At 33.4% G+C, this 19,175-nt stretch overlaps 1 protein-coding gene across 1 annotated transcript in view; it reads left to right on the forward strand.

The window, feature by feature from the left end:
- The window catches only part of NBEAL1 (neurobeachin-like 1), a 201,231-nt gene extending 195,849 nt beyond the window's left edge, over nucleotides 1–5,382 (forward strand). The window contains exons 53-54 of the mRNA XM_006889152.1: nucleotides 2,979–3,114; nucleotides 5,134–5,382. Of these exons, the coding sequence (XP_006889214.1) occupies nucleotides 2,979–3,114; nucleotides 5,134–5,235 (238 nt within the window). The 3' untranslated portion in view covers nucleotides 5,236–5,382. The remainder of the gene's footprint in view (nucleotides 1–2,978; nucleotides 3,115–5,133) is intronic.
- Nucleotides 5,383–19,175: the final 13,793 nt, after the last annotated feature.

Raw genomic sequence — 19,175 nt, forward strand, 5'->3', positions numbered from 1 at the left:
GTAAGTCCCTTATCTGACATGTCATTAGCAAATATTTTTCCCAGTCTGTGGCTTCCCTTTTTACCCTGTTGGAGAAGTTTTTGGATATGCATAGGGACTTGATTGTTACAAGGTCCCATTCATCTATTTTATCTTCTCCTGGTTGTAGAAAAAAAAAATCTTAAGAAAGTATGTAGATCATACCAAAAGTTTTCACAGGGACAAACATAGCTAAAATTTTTTAAATTGTTAAAATTATAGTTTGAACTTTAATAGATTCAATTTTTAAGGCTAATATATTTTATGCATGTATTTATATAACATTTGTGTGTATGTAACATTGGATCAGGAAGTCTTTTGTTACTCAGTCCAGAAAAGAGGGAAAATGTTTGAGTAGCATGCATGTATAGAAGTTTAGTTTTCTTCATATTTACTAGCTTTTATACTCACAGTGGGAGAAAGACCTGATTATGTGTTCCTGTAAAGATTATAGCCTAGAAAACCTTTTGTGGAAGTTCTAGTTTCAAAAAATTGACTCAGCTCCATCTAACAATTAACTTGTCTATTCATATCCCCTACCTGATTTTGTCTTTTCTTGTCATTCTTCCTCTGTAGTAGGCTACTTACTCTCCATTACAAGTAAAATTTTAAATTGTAGTAATTCTAATAAGTCTAATAATTTTTCCACAGTTCAGTATAGAATATAATATATTGTCAGATTCTTCATTCTTTAATCATTATATATGCCCAAGTATTTTTTGTAATGAGATATTAGGCAAATTAAGTAACAGTTTTGGTTTTGGGGATTTTTCCCACCCTGCTTCTCCCTCACACATCTTTTTTTTGGATTCTTACCTTCCTCTTTAACTTTTGAGGCACCCTACTGTTGCATTGATTAAACACTTGACTGCTAAGTAGCTTGAACCCACCAGCCATTCCATGAGAGAAAGATGTAGAATTTTGTTTCTGTAAAGATCACAGCCTATAAATACTGTAGGTTGGTTCTGTTCTGTTAGGGGCACTATGTGTTAAAATAAACTCAGGGCAATTTGTGTGGTGTCCAGTTTTTACATATTAACCAAAACAGTGAAAGTAGTGAGAGCTCTTCTCCCCTCAACACTGTACTGCCTACTCATAATAACTGACTCAGGCTTAGTGGGGACATAGTTGGTGGTAGGTGCCATCAAGTCAAGTGCAACTCCTAGCAAACCTATGAACAACAAATTTGAACCCTGTACCATAGTATATGGCATATCCTGTGTCATATTCATCATCTCTGTCATACTGGAGCCCATTGTGTCAGTTCATCTAGTTGAAGGTCATCTTCTCTTTTGTCATTTCTCTACCTTTTTAAATATGGTGTCCTTTGCCAAGGAATAACCTAACAACATGCCCAGAGTTTAATAAACGAAACTTTGTCATTTTTGACTTCAAAGATCACCCAGCTGTATTTTCTCCAAGACATACCTATTTGTTCTTTTAGCAGTCCATTGGATATTTAGTACTCTTCTCCACAGTTCAAAGGTAACAGTTTTTCTCTCATCCTTATTCCTTGTCCAGCTCACAGGAAGTAACTGAAAAGATCATTGCCCTTCAGTGATTTGGAGAGGTTCCTGACTGCAGACTTTCTTATAGAAATAAGTCTCTGATCTCCAGACGACTGGTACCAAGTGTATTGATTGTGTAATACTTAGAAATAGTAATAATTTTGTACAAATTAGAACATTTGAAAACTACCTTATGTGGTAGCAGCAAGGATATGTCAGAGTTCCAATCTGTTGTTCATAGACTTACTGTGAGTCATAGTTAACGTGATGACAACTAAAAGCAACAGCAAGATTTTTTCTGTTGTACAAAGGGTCACCAAAAATTGGAACCAGTTTGAGGACACAAAAAAAAGTTCTGTGTATCAGAATAATTTGATGACATTAGGAATTACAATGTATCTGAGTAGTTGGAGAAGTATTATTGAAGGATTAGTAGGAATAGAAGTGAACACAGAAAGAGGAAAAGTAAAGATAGGAGGAGGTAAGATCTGAGTAAGTAAAGAACAAAAGTACAGAGACAGCAGTTTGAGCACAGGGTGTGTCTTGAGTTTCATGTGTTTTTAGAGATAAGGTCAAGACAAAGCTGGAACAAAAGACCACAGGGGGTCTGAAACTCAGAGAATGGTGACTGCTGTAGGAATTTTATCTCCACCTGTTTTAGGTAGGACATTGTCTTCATTTCCTAGATTTGCCACGATCAAAATAGCTCTTAAGTATGTGGCTTTATAGAACAGAAATTTATTATCTCAAAAGTCTAGAAACGGGCAGTCCAAATTCTGTGTCAGCAATGCTATTCTCTCTGTCCACCCTCAGTGAAGCACTTTCTTCTCTCTTCCAACTTCTGGTTTCTCCAGTTTCTCTTGGCTTATTTGTGTATCTTTACATGATCTTTTCCTCCATGTGACTTTATTTGTCTCTTCTTCCATTTTATAAGACACAACTCAGGAGGGAGTAAGAATACACCCTAAACAGGCATGACTTCATTAATTTAACTAATAGTACCTTCACATAACAACAGCCTTCACAGAAAGTACCTATTTCAAACAACAGCACGTTCACAGGTGCCAGAGTTAGACTTAAACATATTCTTGGGGAGGATACAATTCAGTCCATAATAGAAAAGGACAGGAATCTAATTTATGTTCAGATAGAACTCTTATCTGTATTCCACCTCACTTTTCCCTGCTTCCCTCTAATTGTACTAGCATGAAAGAAACAGATATGGATTATTGAGGGGATAATCCCACTACCCTAAAGGTTTTCCAAGACTGTAAATCTTTTAAATATTATAGATGTGGATCCTTAAGTGAATCACTTATACTTCCAGAACATATAGTCCCTAACATTTATAAAATAGAATACAGAACTAGATTATTTTCTAGTTATAGAATTATGTGAATTTATTGCCTATCCATGTATAATCATACTTTTTTCTTTTTATTTCTCTTCTAGTTTAAATCTCAGCATCAACCCATTAACTATGAGATTGCCTATTCACTGTGTTTGTGTAACCAAAGACTACAGTCATATTCTTGTAGGATTAGAAGATGGCAAATTGATTGTAGTGGGAGTTGGCAAGCCAGCTGAGGTAAAAATTAGCATGAAAAATTTCATTTCTCGAACTGTTATGGATTCTTTTGGTTCTTCTTTGATCCAGTTGAGTCATAAGTCACCATTATGGATGAACAAATCTAAAAGCAAATTTGATTTTTCAAAGGGCAGTAAATGAAATGGGATAAGACTACTATTCAAGAGTGATATTTCAATATTTATATTTTGATTAAGGGCACTTGACATTTGCTCCCCACAACTCTATAGGAATAAGAAAAAACTTATTTTCCATATATAATTTGGGATTATATTATGGATTTTGAGTACATAAAAATCTTTATTTAAAACAATGAAATAATTTAAAATATAACTATTTAGTTTTGATAAAATACTCAGCATGATTATATATGTTGCCCTCTTATAAAAGCAGATTTTTTTTAAACTAAGAGTTTGCCACACTTAAATGTTCTTAGTCTCATTGTTTCTATAACTATCATAAATTTACTTGTCAAAGCTAATCAATTCTTAAATATTAGATATTATAAGTCAAAAATGTGTTCCTAGGAAACTATATGATTATACTCCACATACTTTTAAAATTTTTTATTTCATTACATAGCATCAAATTAAGCATTATAAACTAATACAGTCACTAAGCAGGGTGCTCCTTAAATGCAAGGATGGTGAAAAGTCATCTCACATGGTTTGGACATATTGTTAGGAGGGTCCACTCCAAGGAAAAAGCCGTGGTGGTTGACCAGGTGAAGAAGACGACCTTCGATAACATGGGTTGACACAGTGACTGGAAACTTGGGATCAAATAGATCAGTGAGGATTAAGTATGACACGAGATAGGGCAAGAGTTCAGATTGCTGTTCATATGATCACTGAGTCCTAGTCAACTCGATAGTACTTAATGACAAGAAGAAACTGCTTTTTCTGAGAAATTTAACGATTTGACATCTGTGAGGTTACTTGAAGATAAAAAACAACTAACTATTACATTATTAGTGGTTATGCTTCATCATAGAAATATTATAACTAATAATTTAAGATTTCTTTAGTCATGGTATTTTTAAAAATATTCTAAGAAAAAAAGTCTTTCCCCCAAATGCCAACAATTCTCTACGCTTACACTTTAATTATGTTTCTGTTCACTGCTGATTGAGTTTCTTGATTAATAACTTTTACCAGGAAAAGATTTCCTTTGTATCTAATGCTAAGGGAGCTCTAGTGACTTCGTAGTAAGGAATTGTGCTGTCAGCGCAAAAGTACATGGTTTGGATCCACTAGCTGTTCCAATGGAGAAGGATGGGCAGTCTATTCCCGTGAGATTTACTGCCTCTGAGTTGGTTGTGACTCAACTGCACACAATAACAAAAATAGCTGGACAAAGCTAGGAAAAGCATGTATGAAGAGGAGCAGTAGTAACAGTAGTAGAGTTACATGGAAGATGATAATGTTGTTGTTGTCGTTGTTGTTACGTGCCATTGAGTTTGCCCTGCAACTCATAGTGACCCCATGTACAATAGTTCTGAAGCCTGCCCTGTCTTAAAGAAGTCTCAGAGACTCTGACATACCTACCCCCATTGCCGCAGTTACTGTATCAATCCATCTCATCAGGGCTCTTCCTCTCCTTCTCTGTCCTCCAAACTTCTGAGCATGGTGTCCTTCTCCAATGATTGGTTCCTCCTGGCCTTGTGCCCAAAATATGTGAGACAGAGCTCCTAATGCTCACCTCCAAGGAAAAACTTGGTTTCACACTCTCCGAGACAGACCTATTTGTTTTCTTGGCAGTCCATGGTATATTCAAGACTCTTCTCCAGCAACACGTTGGTATTAGACCTTTCTAAACAGAAAGAGATAACCACACTCATTGGGTATTTTTGTAAAATGTTATTAATCAAGAATCTCTAAAATGTTGATGAATGATTCCACTAACAAAATAAATTTTTTCTTAATTCTAAAAAATCAATGCCTTGTATATCAATTTGATTTATTTATTTTTTGTATTTAATAATTTCTATTCTTTATTTCTCTGGATTACTTTAAACAGATGCGTTCAGGTCAGCTTTCTCGAAAATTATGGGGATCTAGCAAGCGCCTCAGCCAGATTTCAGCTGGAGAAACTGAATATAATACTCAAGATTCTAAGTGATTGTTATCTCTATCTTCTGTCATGGATAAATCTTGATTTATTATTTTGTCACCTTAACCACATCTCTCAACTATCTGGAATGTTTCAGAATTATTATCTCTGGAAATCAGTTAAGGATTATAAAATTTGCTATGATGTGTTTATAAAGAAAGAATTTGTATTATGATCCACTTGAAAAGCTTATGATTAGATTTGTTAAATCCAATCTTAACAAATTCTTGATCTATACTAAAGTAGAATTGAGAAAACAATTTTAATTAGATCTGGCAACCTTTCTAAGAATCATTTATCCATTTATTAAAATGAAAGTCTTAAAATGAAGAAGTTAGGCAGTTTGGTTACTCTAAAATGTAAAATATTTTACTAATAAAACAGTACAAATGAGTGAGATAGTTGAGAGATATGGCTTTTATTATATTCTTTAGTTAATCATTTTCTTATGTAATAACCATAAAAAGTGTTTCATTTACTTACAAGAGTCCTTAATGAACATAGTATTTTAAGGTCATTGCTTACATATTTAGATTTCAAAACTCTGTATAAATTCCATGTTTCCATGATAAGATGAGAATAAGAAAATTGCTAGTACATTGCCTCATTCCATTAGCACATTACTATTTAAAATGTACTCAGACATTTTCTTATTAAATTTTAAAGATTGATGATGATGAAGAATAACACTAGAGGAAGGTTTTACAGATTGTTGAAAGTCTGGTTAAGGAAAAATGCTGGCTGATTTTTATAATTGAGTTCTCTAGGTTTATTTGTAATATAACTTATATCTGCAAAGTTCTAAATGGCTTGACTTTTTATTTAGCAAAATTCATGGGGCTCTTTCTTCATTAATTAGATGAGTTAGTAATACTCATATTTTTACTTTTGTCCTCTACATGTTTGATCAACAAATTAAGAAGGCATGTACTGTTTAGTCATTTAGATATAGTACTTTTAAAAAATACATGTTTCATGTTCTGTTTAACTTTTAGGATTATTATTAATTGTATTATATATAGCTGAATGTTATATATTTATTATTTAAGGTTTCAAAGTAAAAGTTAGTTGATTTATTTTGGATTGAAAAGGAGTGCTACATCTTGTGCCTCATAAAGTCTTCTTTTCATTTAGTTCAGAGAATTTTACAACTCTAAATGTTCTTAATATTAGATTCTGTGAGTTTTGAGTCATTTCTATGCCCCTGAAATTGTGTGTGTGTGGAATTTGTTAACAGTGCTTTCAGGAAATAATGGTTTCTACAGCTCTTTTTTAAAAAGGAGTCTGTCACAAAACCACAAAATAGAGGGGGAAAGGTTAAAAAGGACCTGTTAATATCAGTTTTTTGAAATATGAATACTTTTTAGAATTTCATTCCCATAATCTTCTAATAGTCAATTATCTTTTCAATTGAACCCTTTTTTCTTTCTACAATTCATCTTATTTACTACAGTACCACTACCCCTTTCCTTATAATCCAGTGAGTATAACAATTTTAAAAGAAAGTTGTTCTGTTTAGGAAACAGGGGGAGCGTGTCCCTATGTATTATACGTATATAGATCTGTGTTATGAGTTGAGGTTTGTGAACAAGTTATGAAATAATTTCATTTAAAAGAAATTAAATCCTATGTTTTAGTCAGTACAAATACTTATGTTTTAGAGAAATAACACTGAAATGGAACTATACAGAAAATACAAGAAAAAGCATATTTAAATATGAAGATTTTATATTTATATGAACTTAAAGAATTTATATCCTGAAGAGTCTTAAAGGCAAGTCAGTAGAAATAATGATGATATAAATTTCTCCTAGTAATTAAATTCATTCTGTTTTCCACTTTTCTGTTTACGTATTACTCAACATAACCACTGTGATTAATACTAGTTTTTAAAGTAATTGATTTTAAGAACATTTCAAAATCAAAGCTTTGACCACCTTTTGGTTATTTATCCAATGATCTGGTTATTAGTATACTTTATTTACTCTCTGTGTTTGAGTTCACAAAAAACTGAATCTTGATACTTTTAAATGTATACAGGTTAAAAAAAAACTCTAACTCCGATTATCACAGAAAAAGAATCCAAGATTTATGCTGCATTACTGTGTTGCTTTTTTAGATGGAAAAACTGAACAAGCAATATTCACTTTTTAGCACAAATAGCTAGAAGGTTTTTTCACCATAGAATTGGTTTCATAATTAGATTCAAGACAGTGTAGTTATCTTTGTTACTGCTTTTTCCAGAAATTAAAAATCAAATATGTGAAAGTTTAAAGGGAAATATTTGAGAATACTAATAGCATTTTTAATGGAACTTAGAAATTACCTGTTAAAATAAATAACATATACTAGAATTCTACTAGATGAATAGTATAAAGGTTTCCCTTGCTGTATGAAAGTAGAGCATTCCCATGAAATTATTTTAAGGAATCAATTTATATAGCAAACATGTTTGAGTGCACTCACACCCGAAAATAAACAACAACCTACCATTTCATTGGCCATTAACACATAAAACTGGAATAACACTAATACATAATACTTTGAAAAACCGTTCAAAGCTGTGGGTAGGTAGCTTGATGCTGAGATACCTAATTTCCTTGGAGGGAGCTTGACCATGCTTCTTTTCACAGCTTGTTTGTTGCTCAGGTGCATGCTACCTCTTTAATGGTTTGCAGCAAAACAAATACTGAACACTAGTTTTAATTTTTATATATTTTTTTAAGGTGGAAATCTTTTTCTGATTTCTTTTGGTTAGCATTTACTAATGCAGATCCTTGTGAAAGCAGAGTGGCATAAAACAAACTTTCTAAAAACAAGAGATATAAATGATGTAGCCCACAGATTTAAAAAGCACTACATTAAATCACTGGAAGTATACACTTCATGCATTTAGATGCTATTCATATAGATCATTTATGTATTGTATAATGGGAAAATTAACAGCAGCATCATAATGTAATAACAAGTGATAAATATAATCTCTCTGCATGGCTATTAGAAAATCTTTTGTCGCAGAAGTTTTCACTATGTTTTGTTTCTTGACGCTAGTAATTATGGAAACAGAAATCTTAGTATGCTGGTGATAAGGAGAGGTTTATACTAAGAAACAGATTTTCATTTTAGAAGTGATAATGAAGTATTGAAAAATATAAACTGAGCTCGGAGAATAAAGAATATAAAAGAGTGTTTTCACCTCTGATGTAGAGTGAAGAAAAATAGATAAGAGTATAGAAATAAGGAACACATGCAAAGATGAAGCTTGACCAGTTTAAATTTTTTTTGTTTTAGCTTGTGAGGCTCAGATCAGCTATGAAAATTTCTTCAGGTTTCATGTATCATTTTTAGTAAATTAGTGCTGGTTCATTTAAATCAAGTGAAGTACCACGTGACACTTGTTATTTTCTCTTATTTGGGACATACTAAAATTATCCTTCAAAGGACTAGTACTACAAACTAATTCATACTTCTGAAAAAAGTAAATATACCCATATAATTAGTTGAAATATATATATATATTTGAATTTTCAATCTTACCTTAACACTTTTTGTTTAACTTAAGGCTTACTCTGTTTGAATAGCAGTAGGCAGAGAAATAATTATTAACTTGAATACCAAAGTCTTAATGAGTGGTGATAGAAACGGGACAGAATTTCTGCATTTTATATGCTTACTAAATAAATCAGCAGTGGAAACCTTTGAGTGGAACTTAAAAGAGGTGAGAGAGAGAGAGTGTGTGTGTGTGTGTGTGTGTGTGTGAGAGAGAGAGAGCATCATTTTTACCTCCTTCTCTCTTTCCTATGAAAAAATACAGGCACATGGACTAAAATATTAATAAAAAGCTGATCTGTTAATATGTCCTTTAAACCTGTTTTCCTCCTATAAATTCATAAATCCTGTTTTCAGGATAAATGATACAACTTTTTACTAGGATATAAGAAATAAAATATATTCTTGCCCGAGTCTTTTCCCCCTAAATAAGTGACTATTCTCATTCTTATCAAAATCCATTCTCAGTATTTTTTATTTGCATAGTTAATGTCATATATACTCAATACATGATTTGATTCAAATTTGAGTTTTTCCCATACTTATTAAAATTCTGGTGGTGCTTTGTCTGATGACATTTAGAAATAGTAAAATCATCTTAATGATTTATCAGTCATCATTTTAACATTATTTAAAATGTTTACTTAGTTCTCCCATCTTTATTTGAATTTTGTATTTTCTTAGTAGTTCATGCCAATCAGATTTATCCATGGAGTTTTTTAAGTAGGTCAACACTCTTGGCACTAGTAGCCAGGAAATCAAAAAACGTATTGCAATGAGAAAGTCTGCAGTTAGGGACCTCTGTAAAGTACTCAAGAGCAACGGTGTCTCTCTGGAGACTAAGGTGCGCCTGATACAGGCCATGGTTTTTGCAATCACTTGTTATGCATCAGAGAGTTGGACAATGACTAGGGAGGATAGAAGGAGAACTGATGCCTTTGAGCTGTGGTGCTGGAGAAGAGTACTGAATGTACCAGGGACTGCCAAGAAAACAAATAGATTCATCCTAGAGAGGGTTAAACCAGGCTGCTCCTTGGAGGCAAGGATTCTGGGGCTTCGCCTGACATACTTTGGACATGTTGTAAGGAGAGACAGGTCTTTGGAGAGGGACATCATGCTGGGCAGAGTGGAGGGACAGTGCAGGAGGGGAAGGTCCTCTATGAGGTGGATTGATTCAGTGACTGGGGTAATCGGGATGGGTGTGTCAGAGGCAATGAGATTGGCACAGGATAGAGCATGGTTTAGGGCTGTTGTACATAGGGTCGCTATGAGTCGCAAATGACTCGATGGCACATAACAACAATTAGTGTGGGCTTTTTGAATCTCTTTACTTGATATTGTTGATGTTTTTTGTGTGTGTATTACTCTGTTTCATCTTAAGATGTTTTCCTCTCTAGAAATTTTATTCATTCAAGAAATGTCATTCAAGCCAAATTGAAATTTGGCTTCATCATTATCTTTACATTATCTAAAATTTACTTAGAATGGCTTTATTATCTTTATTTATTTTGCAGACTATAGAAACAACCAAATTTCCTTTTTAATTTGGTTATTATGTTAAACCTTACTCAGATCTTTTTCATTTAAAAGTCTAACTAATATGTGCTTCCAGGAAAGTGTGCCTGTTTGCTAACACAAGTTCTAGTGATTATCAATGAATAAATTGTGCACTTTAGGTAGGGAACATTTCTAGGTATTGATTAAAAGCATGTGCAACAAAATGCTAAATCTAACACATAAGATTATATCATTTGTAATCTTGGAACATAATTTATAGAATTTCCTTAAGTCAAAGATGTTAAAAAAAATCTCCAAGTAATTCTGATGTCTTTTGTATTTATAGTCTATTTATGAAAATATTCTTTTAATTTTTAATGTGAAGTAGCTGAATATTTACAGGGAATAATATATTAATCATTTGCTTATTTTAGGAGGTCTAAATAGGAAATTACTAAGTTAAAAACAGAAGGCCATTTTAAATTTAGCTGTTAACAGGATTTTCTAGTTTAAGAGCTATTTGTAAAAATTGGCTGTAAGCTATATATTATCAGATACTTTTTTGGTAAATTGTGCTCATTTATCAAGCACAGCTTCTTAGATTATTTTTCATTGAAATTTGTTGATTGTGGATGATTTCCAAGAATATTGGAAGATTGGAATTTTTTAGGCAATAAATTTCGTGATACAGACAGACACATGACCATGATACTGTTATTAATTAAAAATTCAGAAGGAAAAAACCAAAAACAAAGTAGTGACTAATTCAACATTTGTTTTCTATGGATTAATTTTCCATGTTTTCTTAGAAATTCTCTGCAAGTATATCAACAATAATCAGATGATAACACTATTTCATCATTTAAAGAATTAACCATATTTTAAGGGAGCTCCGCTGGCCTAGTAGCAAGACGCTGCACTGCAATCCCAGAAGTACACGGTTCAAATCCACCAGGTGCTCTGCTGGAGAAGGAGGGGGCAATTTCCTCCTGTACCAGTCAGATCTGATTTGACGGTACATGTAAAAATAATACAATAAAAATTAAAAAAAATTAACCATATTTCAAAGTAGTAGAGTTGTATGTCTATTTCCATTACATTTATAATAAGATGGCTAACTTATTTAAAATTTTTTGTTACTTTTTTACTTTATAAAATTATTTTCAGAGTATTCTAATTTGAAAACTAAAAAAAACAAGTTAAGATTTAGATTGAAATATATTTCCTTGATAAAATACAAACTTTTAAAAATATTAATTGAATCTTCAAAAATTTTATTTTGTTATTATCTGCAGTCTAGAGATTCTTTCATTAGTTAAGTGTTGTAAACTGATGTCAAGTTGGTCCCAACTTATGGTTAATACTAATCTTTGATCATTCTTAGGGAACATTTTTCTTACTTGCTCTACGGTATGTTTTATGATTTACTCATGAGCTCACTGTAGAAAGTCATACATGTTACTCTTGCATTTTAAAAAGGAAAAGCTCTCATCTGTGGTAGACAATTATTTTCCCTTCACAAGACTAAAAGTATTTAACCCATCAATAAACATTTTGAAAATTAAGTTCTAGTAGGAAAACATCAGTACTTTAATTAATTGAAAATTTTCAGGTTTTGGTTTCCTGTGAATGAACTGTAAGGAGAATACTGTTTTTTATTTTTTGTTTTTTAGAATGTAATTGCTTTTCCTAGGTAACTTCTTGTTGTTAGGTGCCATTGAGTCAACTATAACTCGGCAATCCAGTGAACAACCTTGCTTGTGTCCTGTACTATCCTCTCTGGCATGCTCAAACCCCTTGTTAAAATCACACTCTTAAGTTCATCTCTTTGAAAGCCTTCCTCACTTACTCTGACCTTTCCTAGCATGATGTCTTTGTCCGAGGACTGGCCACTTCTGTTAACATGCCCGATGTATGTGAGATGAAGTTTCACCATTTTTGGCTGTAAGTTTAATAAGATCACTTTTGATGACTTAAAATTTTTACATACCTTCAAAATTTATGTCACATTAAAGAAGTTTATTACTGCTAACTGCCTTTTAAATATTAGATTTTTTTCCCTCCTATTTTGCTTTTATTTCTGTTGAAAACTGTGATTCCTAAATACCATTAGAAGGGTTGTAGAGGTTTTTTTGGTGGCTACTGTTTATAAAGCTGTACAAAAAGAAAAAGTTTTCTTTTTAAAATGTGTTGGAATAACATGTGCTGTTTTATTTGAAAATTCTTAAACTATAAGGCTCTCTTGCCTGTGACTGTATGCTTTTATAGGTTTGAGGGTTTATTTGGGGTTTTTTTTGTTTTAAGTAATCAGGAAATTTGGCCAGACAGCAATTTTCCTTTCAGAATTATTGCTATAGAAGTTGAATGTATTAGGGCAGAAATACCAAATATATTTAATTTGTCTCTTTTGTCAGTTTTTGGGGACCCAAATTAAGTAAAAGTATTTCTACCATAGGAGCATTTCTATTATAAAAGGTGACAATAACTTAAATGGTGGGTTGTGCACATAGTTCAGTTGTTGAAAATTTAAGATTGTTTAATTACAAAATACTTGTAAATTGTGCTGCTATTTAAATATTTAAGAAAGTCAAAAGGTTGTATAGTTATTTTAAGATGTACTTCCTCATTCTACTGGAATTGACCATGAAAAAAAGAATATTACACCTTATTTATATCTAATTATTGGTGTACAAACTGTGACTCAGTGGATATTTATATGCCAAAAAAAGGTTTGTAAGTTGAGCAAGGTTTTGATTTAATAAAGATGCATAAATAAGTCTAATTTGGGTTATAATTCTCATAATGAAATTACTGTTAGTTTGGTGCAATACATACTTCTTTTCCTCATGTTTTTGAAATTATGTAAGATGTATGTTTTATTTGTTTCATTGAGTGCTGTTTTAATAACTCTCAGTGTGTGTATATTAGCAGATGTTTGTTTCTGTATAGCATGATTGATAATAATAACTTAAAATTTTGCACTTTTTTTAGTCCCTTGGAAATTTGTATCCTAGCCATTTTAATAATGTACATTTATTTTGTATGTAATGAATTAGCTTTGTATATGAAAATGGATTTGGATCAAATAAAAAATTATGTTACTTTCTTGAGTTTGTTTATAATTCTTAATTTGTAGTAACTTATTATGATATAGTCCTGATTATCTTATTAGAGTAGGAAATAACTGAATACAGTATTTGTTAAGCAGCAAATTAATCACTTCTTTTTTTTTTATGGGCACTTTCTTATGTAGTCCTTTGTGTACAATGTAATGTTCATTGACTAGTTTTTGTCACAAATAAAAGCTGATACCTTCTTTTTTGTTTAAAATCACCACAGAAAAGAATTAATTTCCCTTTCTGTAGAACAAAAAATTATCTTAGTTGTAAATCTCCATTTTTAATCAAATAATTAGCTTAATTTTTTCTTATTTCCTGTCATACTTAGTTTATATAATAAGCACACTTTCCCATATAAATATTATCATAATCTTTCTGTTTTTGTTAAGGTTAATAGAACCTAAGTCATAGTACTAAGATAGAAGTCAAACACTGTTCCAGATTCTTGCTTGTACTTTTGTCTCTAGATCCAGAATAACAAGACAACAGAAATGGACGTTAAACTTTATCTAGCCCAGTACCATCTATGCACTATACTACACTTTTATTGAAGATACTTCACTAGAAATGAAAATTTCCTCCATTAATTCATCTACTGAGATTTCTCAGTTATTGGACTATCAAAGCCAGGTTAGTTACAGGTTCCATTAAGATCCGCTTTATTTTGTGGAGTAAGTCCAATAAAACCATACTAGGTTTCAAATAAATGTATTTGTTTTACACAATAATGACAGCTCATATTTTCTTGATACATAACATCACATCATCCATTTGATTAGAATGTGAGATCACAGTTTTGAGAAACTTATTGTGGGCAGTATTTTATGAATATTTATTACTGGACTTAGTCCAGTTATTTTGATCTACTCAGACCTTATCAGGCTCTTCACCTCCATAGCATAATGTTTTACATTTTTTTTCTTCAAAGATGATTCAGTTAAACTTTGTAGAGATTGAAAAGTTAAAAGAGGTTTGCATAAACATTGTGACTTAATTGTATTATGTTCATATGAAATTCTTTTTGAAAGTGTATTCTTAACATTATTCTACTTTTAATACATAACTCAAATGCTTTAACAAATAATACATTTTCAGAGGAAATCCATGTGCCAAGCCATCACAGGCATATGATATTATGGGTATTAAAGAGAAGATTAAGTTATTCAACCTGGAACAACAGTAATTTCAAAGTGTCAAAGAATTTGAAAGGAACTTGATTGCCAGAAAAATAGAATCCATCTAATTTTACAACTGAAGGGAATCATGCAGATGATCTGCAACTTTTATTTGAGGAATTTTATTTTTGAAAATATAAATTTTAAAACTGAAAAAGTGTATGCATTATATGCAAATATTTTCCCTCATATTGGTTAAACAAGTAATGTTGCTATTTATATTAAAAGGCACAGTGATGCAAATGGTTTTACCCAGTTCCATGCTTTCAGCATGGTGAAACTCTGATGAACCTGTCAATATTTCTGAATCTAAAAAATTCCTCACCACTGGACCAATAGGCAACATCATAATATAAACAGAGAAAAAAGTTAAATTGTCAGCGATTTCATCTTGCTTCATCCAATCCCAAATGTTCAAGCGAACACTAAAATAAAAAATTTTGAGGTAATGTATCCAGAGACCAGCATTATTGAAATGATAATAGAAAACTATTATCATTTGTAGATAAGAAAGAGCAAAGAGAAAAATACTACTATTATTGCTCCAAAGGAACCTGGATGGTACAGAGTGTTGCCTGCTGAGTTGTTGCTAATAGAAAAGATTGCTGTTTGAATCCTCCAGTAGATCGACAAGAGACCAGGACAGGTTCTTCTGTTAAGATTTTTAAGGTTCTGGGAATCTTAACAGAATCATGGTGGATGCTTGTCATGAGTTGGAACTGAAATGATGGCAGGGTTGTGACTTTTCCTTTTGGAAAATTACAGTGTTGTCAAAGAGTATTGCATATACCAGTGGACTATTAAGAACAAATCTTGGAAAGAATGTAAACAAACTGCCTCTTAGAGGCGAGAATGTAAAACTTCATCTCACAGATTTTTGGCATCTTAACAGGAGGTGCCATGTTTTCAACAAATTTTTGTGATGGGCATGAACCATGAGAAATAAGACTCTCAAGATTGTCAGCAATGCCTCTTTCACCACTAGGCCCCTCTGGCCAAGGTCATCCATGCCATCACCGCCACCAAAATGACTGTGGATGGTCCCTCTTGAAAGCTATGGCGTGATGGCCACAGTGCTTCCCAAAACAACATCCCTGCGTCTGCTGGCACTGCTGAGGCTGTGGGCAGGGTCCTTCATGAGCTGAATGGGAAACTCAACTGGCATGGCTTTCTGTGTCCCTATACACTGGTATGTCAGTGATGCCATCAAGCAAGTAGTAAAGCAGGCATCAAAGGGGACCCTCAAAGGTATCCTGGAATACACTGAAGACCAGATTGTCTCCTGTGACTTTTACAGTGACACCCACTTACCCACCTTTGATGCTGGGGCTAGCATTGCATCAGTGACCACTTTGAAATTCTTTTGCTGATATGACAATGAATTTGGCTACAGTGAATTCAGGGTGGTCATCTGATTGTTCACATGGCCTTCAAAGATTAAGAGGCACTTTGGACCACCGCCTCAGCAATAGCACTAGAAGAGAGAGACCCTCAGCTGCTGGAACGATCCATGCCCCAGCTCAATCCCCCACACACTGGAAATCTCACATCCTTGGCACAATTTCCATCCAGTCCTCCTGAGAAAGAGAAGGGGCTTAGAGAGCCCATCTTGTCATTTACTATCAATAAAGTACACTGTACTCCACAAAAAAAGTTGTAGATACAGTAAAAAAGATCAATGGGTTTTCAAAATAGTATCCGAAATGCTGTAACCCTTGGAAGCTGATTGCCAGGCCTGTTTTTCACATGTGCCTTTGGATGGGTTCCAGCTGCCAACATGGTGGCTACTAATCCTATCACACCATAATGAGTTGTTGAACTTAGGAGGTTTGGTAGAGATTCAACCTCTAAAATATTTTTACCCAACCTCAATCATCAGAATATTGGTCTTTTTCGCAGACCCTCGAAATTCAGAGTGCCTCAGATTATACGTTGATTCACGAGGAAGAATTGACTTTAAATATCCTGATGATGCATGTTTATGGTTTTATATAAGTATTTGTGTATTTATCACTATATATTTCAAAACCTCCTTACATTCTTGAAAACAATTAGTAAAATAATTTTGATGGAAAACAAAATTCCAAACGACTTTTACAAATGAACTTTTGAAATACACATGCCATTCTATTATTATGAAGTAATTTTTTGTGATTTAAGTGAAAGTTTACAAAACAAACTGGTTTTCCATTCACATTCATACACATTTTGTTTTGTAACTTAATTACAATATATGCAATGTAACTGCACTTTTCTCACTTCCTATAATTATGTCAATGAATCCTATCCTGGCCCTTCAGAGCTTTATGCTTGTGCAAATACTGCTCTTTTGTCCTCATTTAATTACATTTTCTAAGGAATAGGACCCTCATTTGTCCTATTGGTCACATTATAGGCTTGTTTATTTGTCTGAAAGTTGAGGCAAAGGGGTGAATTTTGTTCCAAGTTTCAAGTGACTAAGGGCCTGGAATCGTGGCAGGCTTTTGGAGCCGACTGCTTTTCTGGGAATGTGTTTGACGTGCAGGTGGTATAGCACTGGTCTGTGCGTTGCTGTACAGAGGTAACTCGTGGTTGCTGTGATGCTGAAGCCTGTGACAGTGATGTGCCAATCGTGGTAGTGGGCACCCATGGTGGACAGTGTTGGCTGGAGCTTCCTGACTAAATCAAGCCTGGAAGCAGGAGCGGCATCCACTTCCAAAATGGCTTGCCTCTGGAAACTCTATGTACGAACAGTGCTCAGGCTGTCTACGACTCGATGGCATTAAACAACAACAACAACAAGGGCCTAAACCACAGAGGTTCTACCAGTCTTTACTGGATTCATAAACCCAGCCAATTTTTTTTCTTTTTTCTTATTTTTTAAAGTTTTTATTTTGTATTAGTTTCCTTACAAAGATTATATACGTTGTATTTTTTCACACTATCCTTCATTCACATTGTGTTTCATACAATCATTTCCATTCATTATGTTTTATAAAATTAGAGACATAAAGGTCATATCAAGATAAAATACCATTACTGTAACAGTGGACTCAAGCATATCAGAGATGGTGAGGATAACAGAAGATAAGACAAAATTCAGATCCTTTGTTCATAGGGTTGCTTGGAGGCAAAGTCAACTCAAAGGCACTTAGCAACAACTACCTGAGCTTTACTTGGGAGGGAGAACAGACTAACTGATGCCTCACACATATGTACTCAGAAGAAAGAGTCTTGTTCAATTTAAAAGTTGTTTAGTGATAAGTGATAGGACAAACTATTTTTAAATACGTGAAGTTCCTGGGTTGTCAAAATTAGTTCCTGAGTGTGTCTTTAAGTTGAATTTATAGGTAAAGTCAGAATATGTGCACATGATTCTTACTTAGCCTGTCTGTAGGCTGTTGAAAGAGGGTGCAGTGGGCTAAGCATCGTTCTATTGAAAAGTTCAGTGATTTGAATCCACTAACCCTTCCTGGGATGAAAGAGAAGAAATTCTGCTCCCCTAATGACTTCCAGCCCTGGAAATCCTATGGGATAGGTATATCCTGTTTCATGGATGGACAGTGAGTCTGGATTTTTTTTAAAATAGCATTCTGTTTATTACAAATATTTAGTATTGGCTTCCCGTATTTACCCCCTTTTGTTTTTATCGTAATTGTGTTATCATCTAGATGAGCATCCTTTATGCACAACCATAATAAATTCAAATAAATACTTTAAAAATCTTAATATGATCAGAAGGATTCAGGTTGAATATTCCTTGAAAGTCTGTTTTAATTTTCCCATTGCCACAGTGCTTGTCAAAACCAGTTCTGATTAATCTCCTTTGTCAGTGTGTCCTTTGCCATTCCCTAGCACTCCTCCCTGAGAGAGATTTCACCGATTCATAAGGAAAATGGGATGGCGTATTAGCTACTTCCTGCTGAAAAGGGATGCTGTAGGTTTCAGGGTGAAGATCTTCTCTTACTACTCTACAGGGCCCCTTTGGCAATAGGAAATATGTAGACTATTGTGGAGATTGATTTTGGAATTTAGATGTACTGTTATCAATTGTGCTTAGCCGTACATGTTCATATCCTTGAAGAGGTATCATGGAACTGTTGCAGCCTAGAAGACACAAATTTAACAAGTTAAAAGTACATGAGTCAAAAATTTAAAAGCAATAATATTCCACGTAGAGGTTCTAAAGTGGCACAAATCAAGTTACAGAGGGAAGGTAGTTCTTAAAATAAAAGGCTTCGGCTCTCGGGTGGATGCTGGTGTGTCAGCATGCGGGAGCCCAGGTTCGAACTCGAAATAAACTTTGTTAATTTGGCTAAAAAAAATTAAAAAATAAAAATAAAAGGCTTCTTGACTAGCACTTTGTCTATTTAAGTATAAAGGATAGAAACCATAAGATGTAGAGGCTCAACTATGTCATTTATTGTTCTTAAGTCCTGGACCAAATTCCATCTACCACTGAGTTGTTTTACAGCTTGAAAGTCCACATGCAAGGCAGAGGTGAAGTAAGGAACTGCTTATGAGGTTATCTGTCAATTCCAACAACTAAGTAATAGTGAGAAGAGTTGGGACCTCAGAAGGCTTTTAGGACCAAATAATAGGCTCTTGTGTTCAGGAGAAAATTAATATA

This window comes from Elephantulus edwardii, unplaced genomic scaffold (genome assembly GCF_000299155.1).
Source record: "Elephantulus edwardii isolate Elephantulus edwardi_28Jun2011 unplaced genomic scaffold, EleEdw1.0 scaffold00075, whole genome shotgun sequence".
NCBI classification, from domain to species: domain Eukaryota; kingdom Metazoa; phylum Chordata; class Mammalia; order Macroscelidea; family Macroscelididae; genus Elephantulus; species Elephantulus edwardii.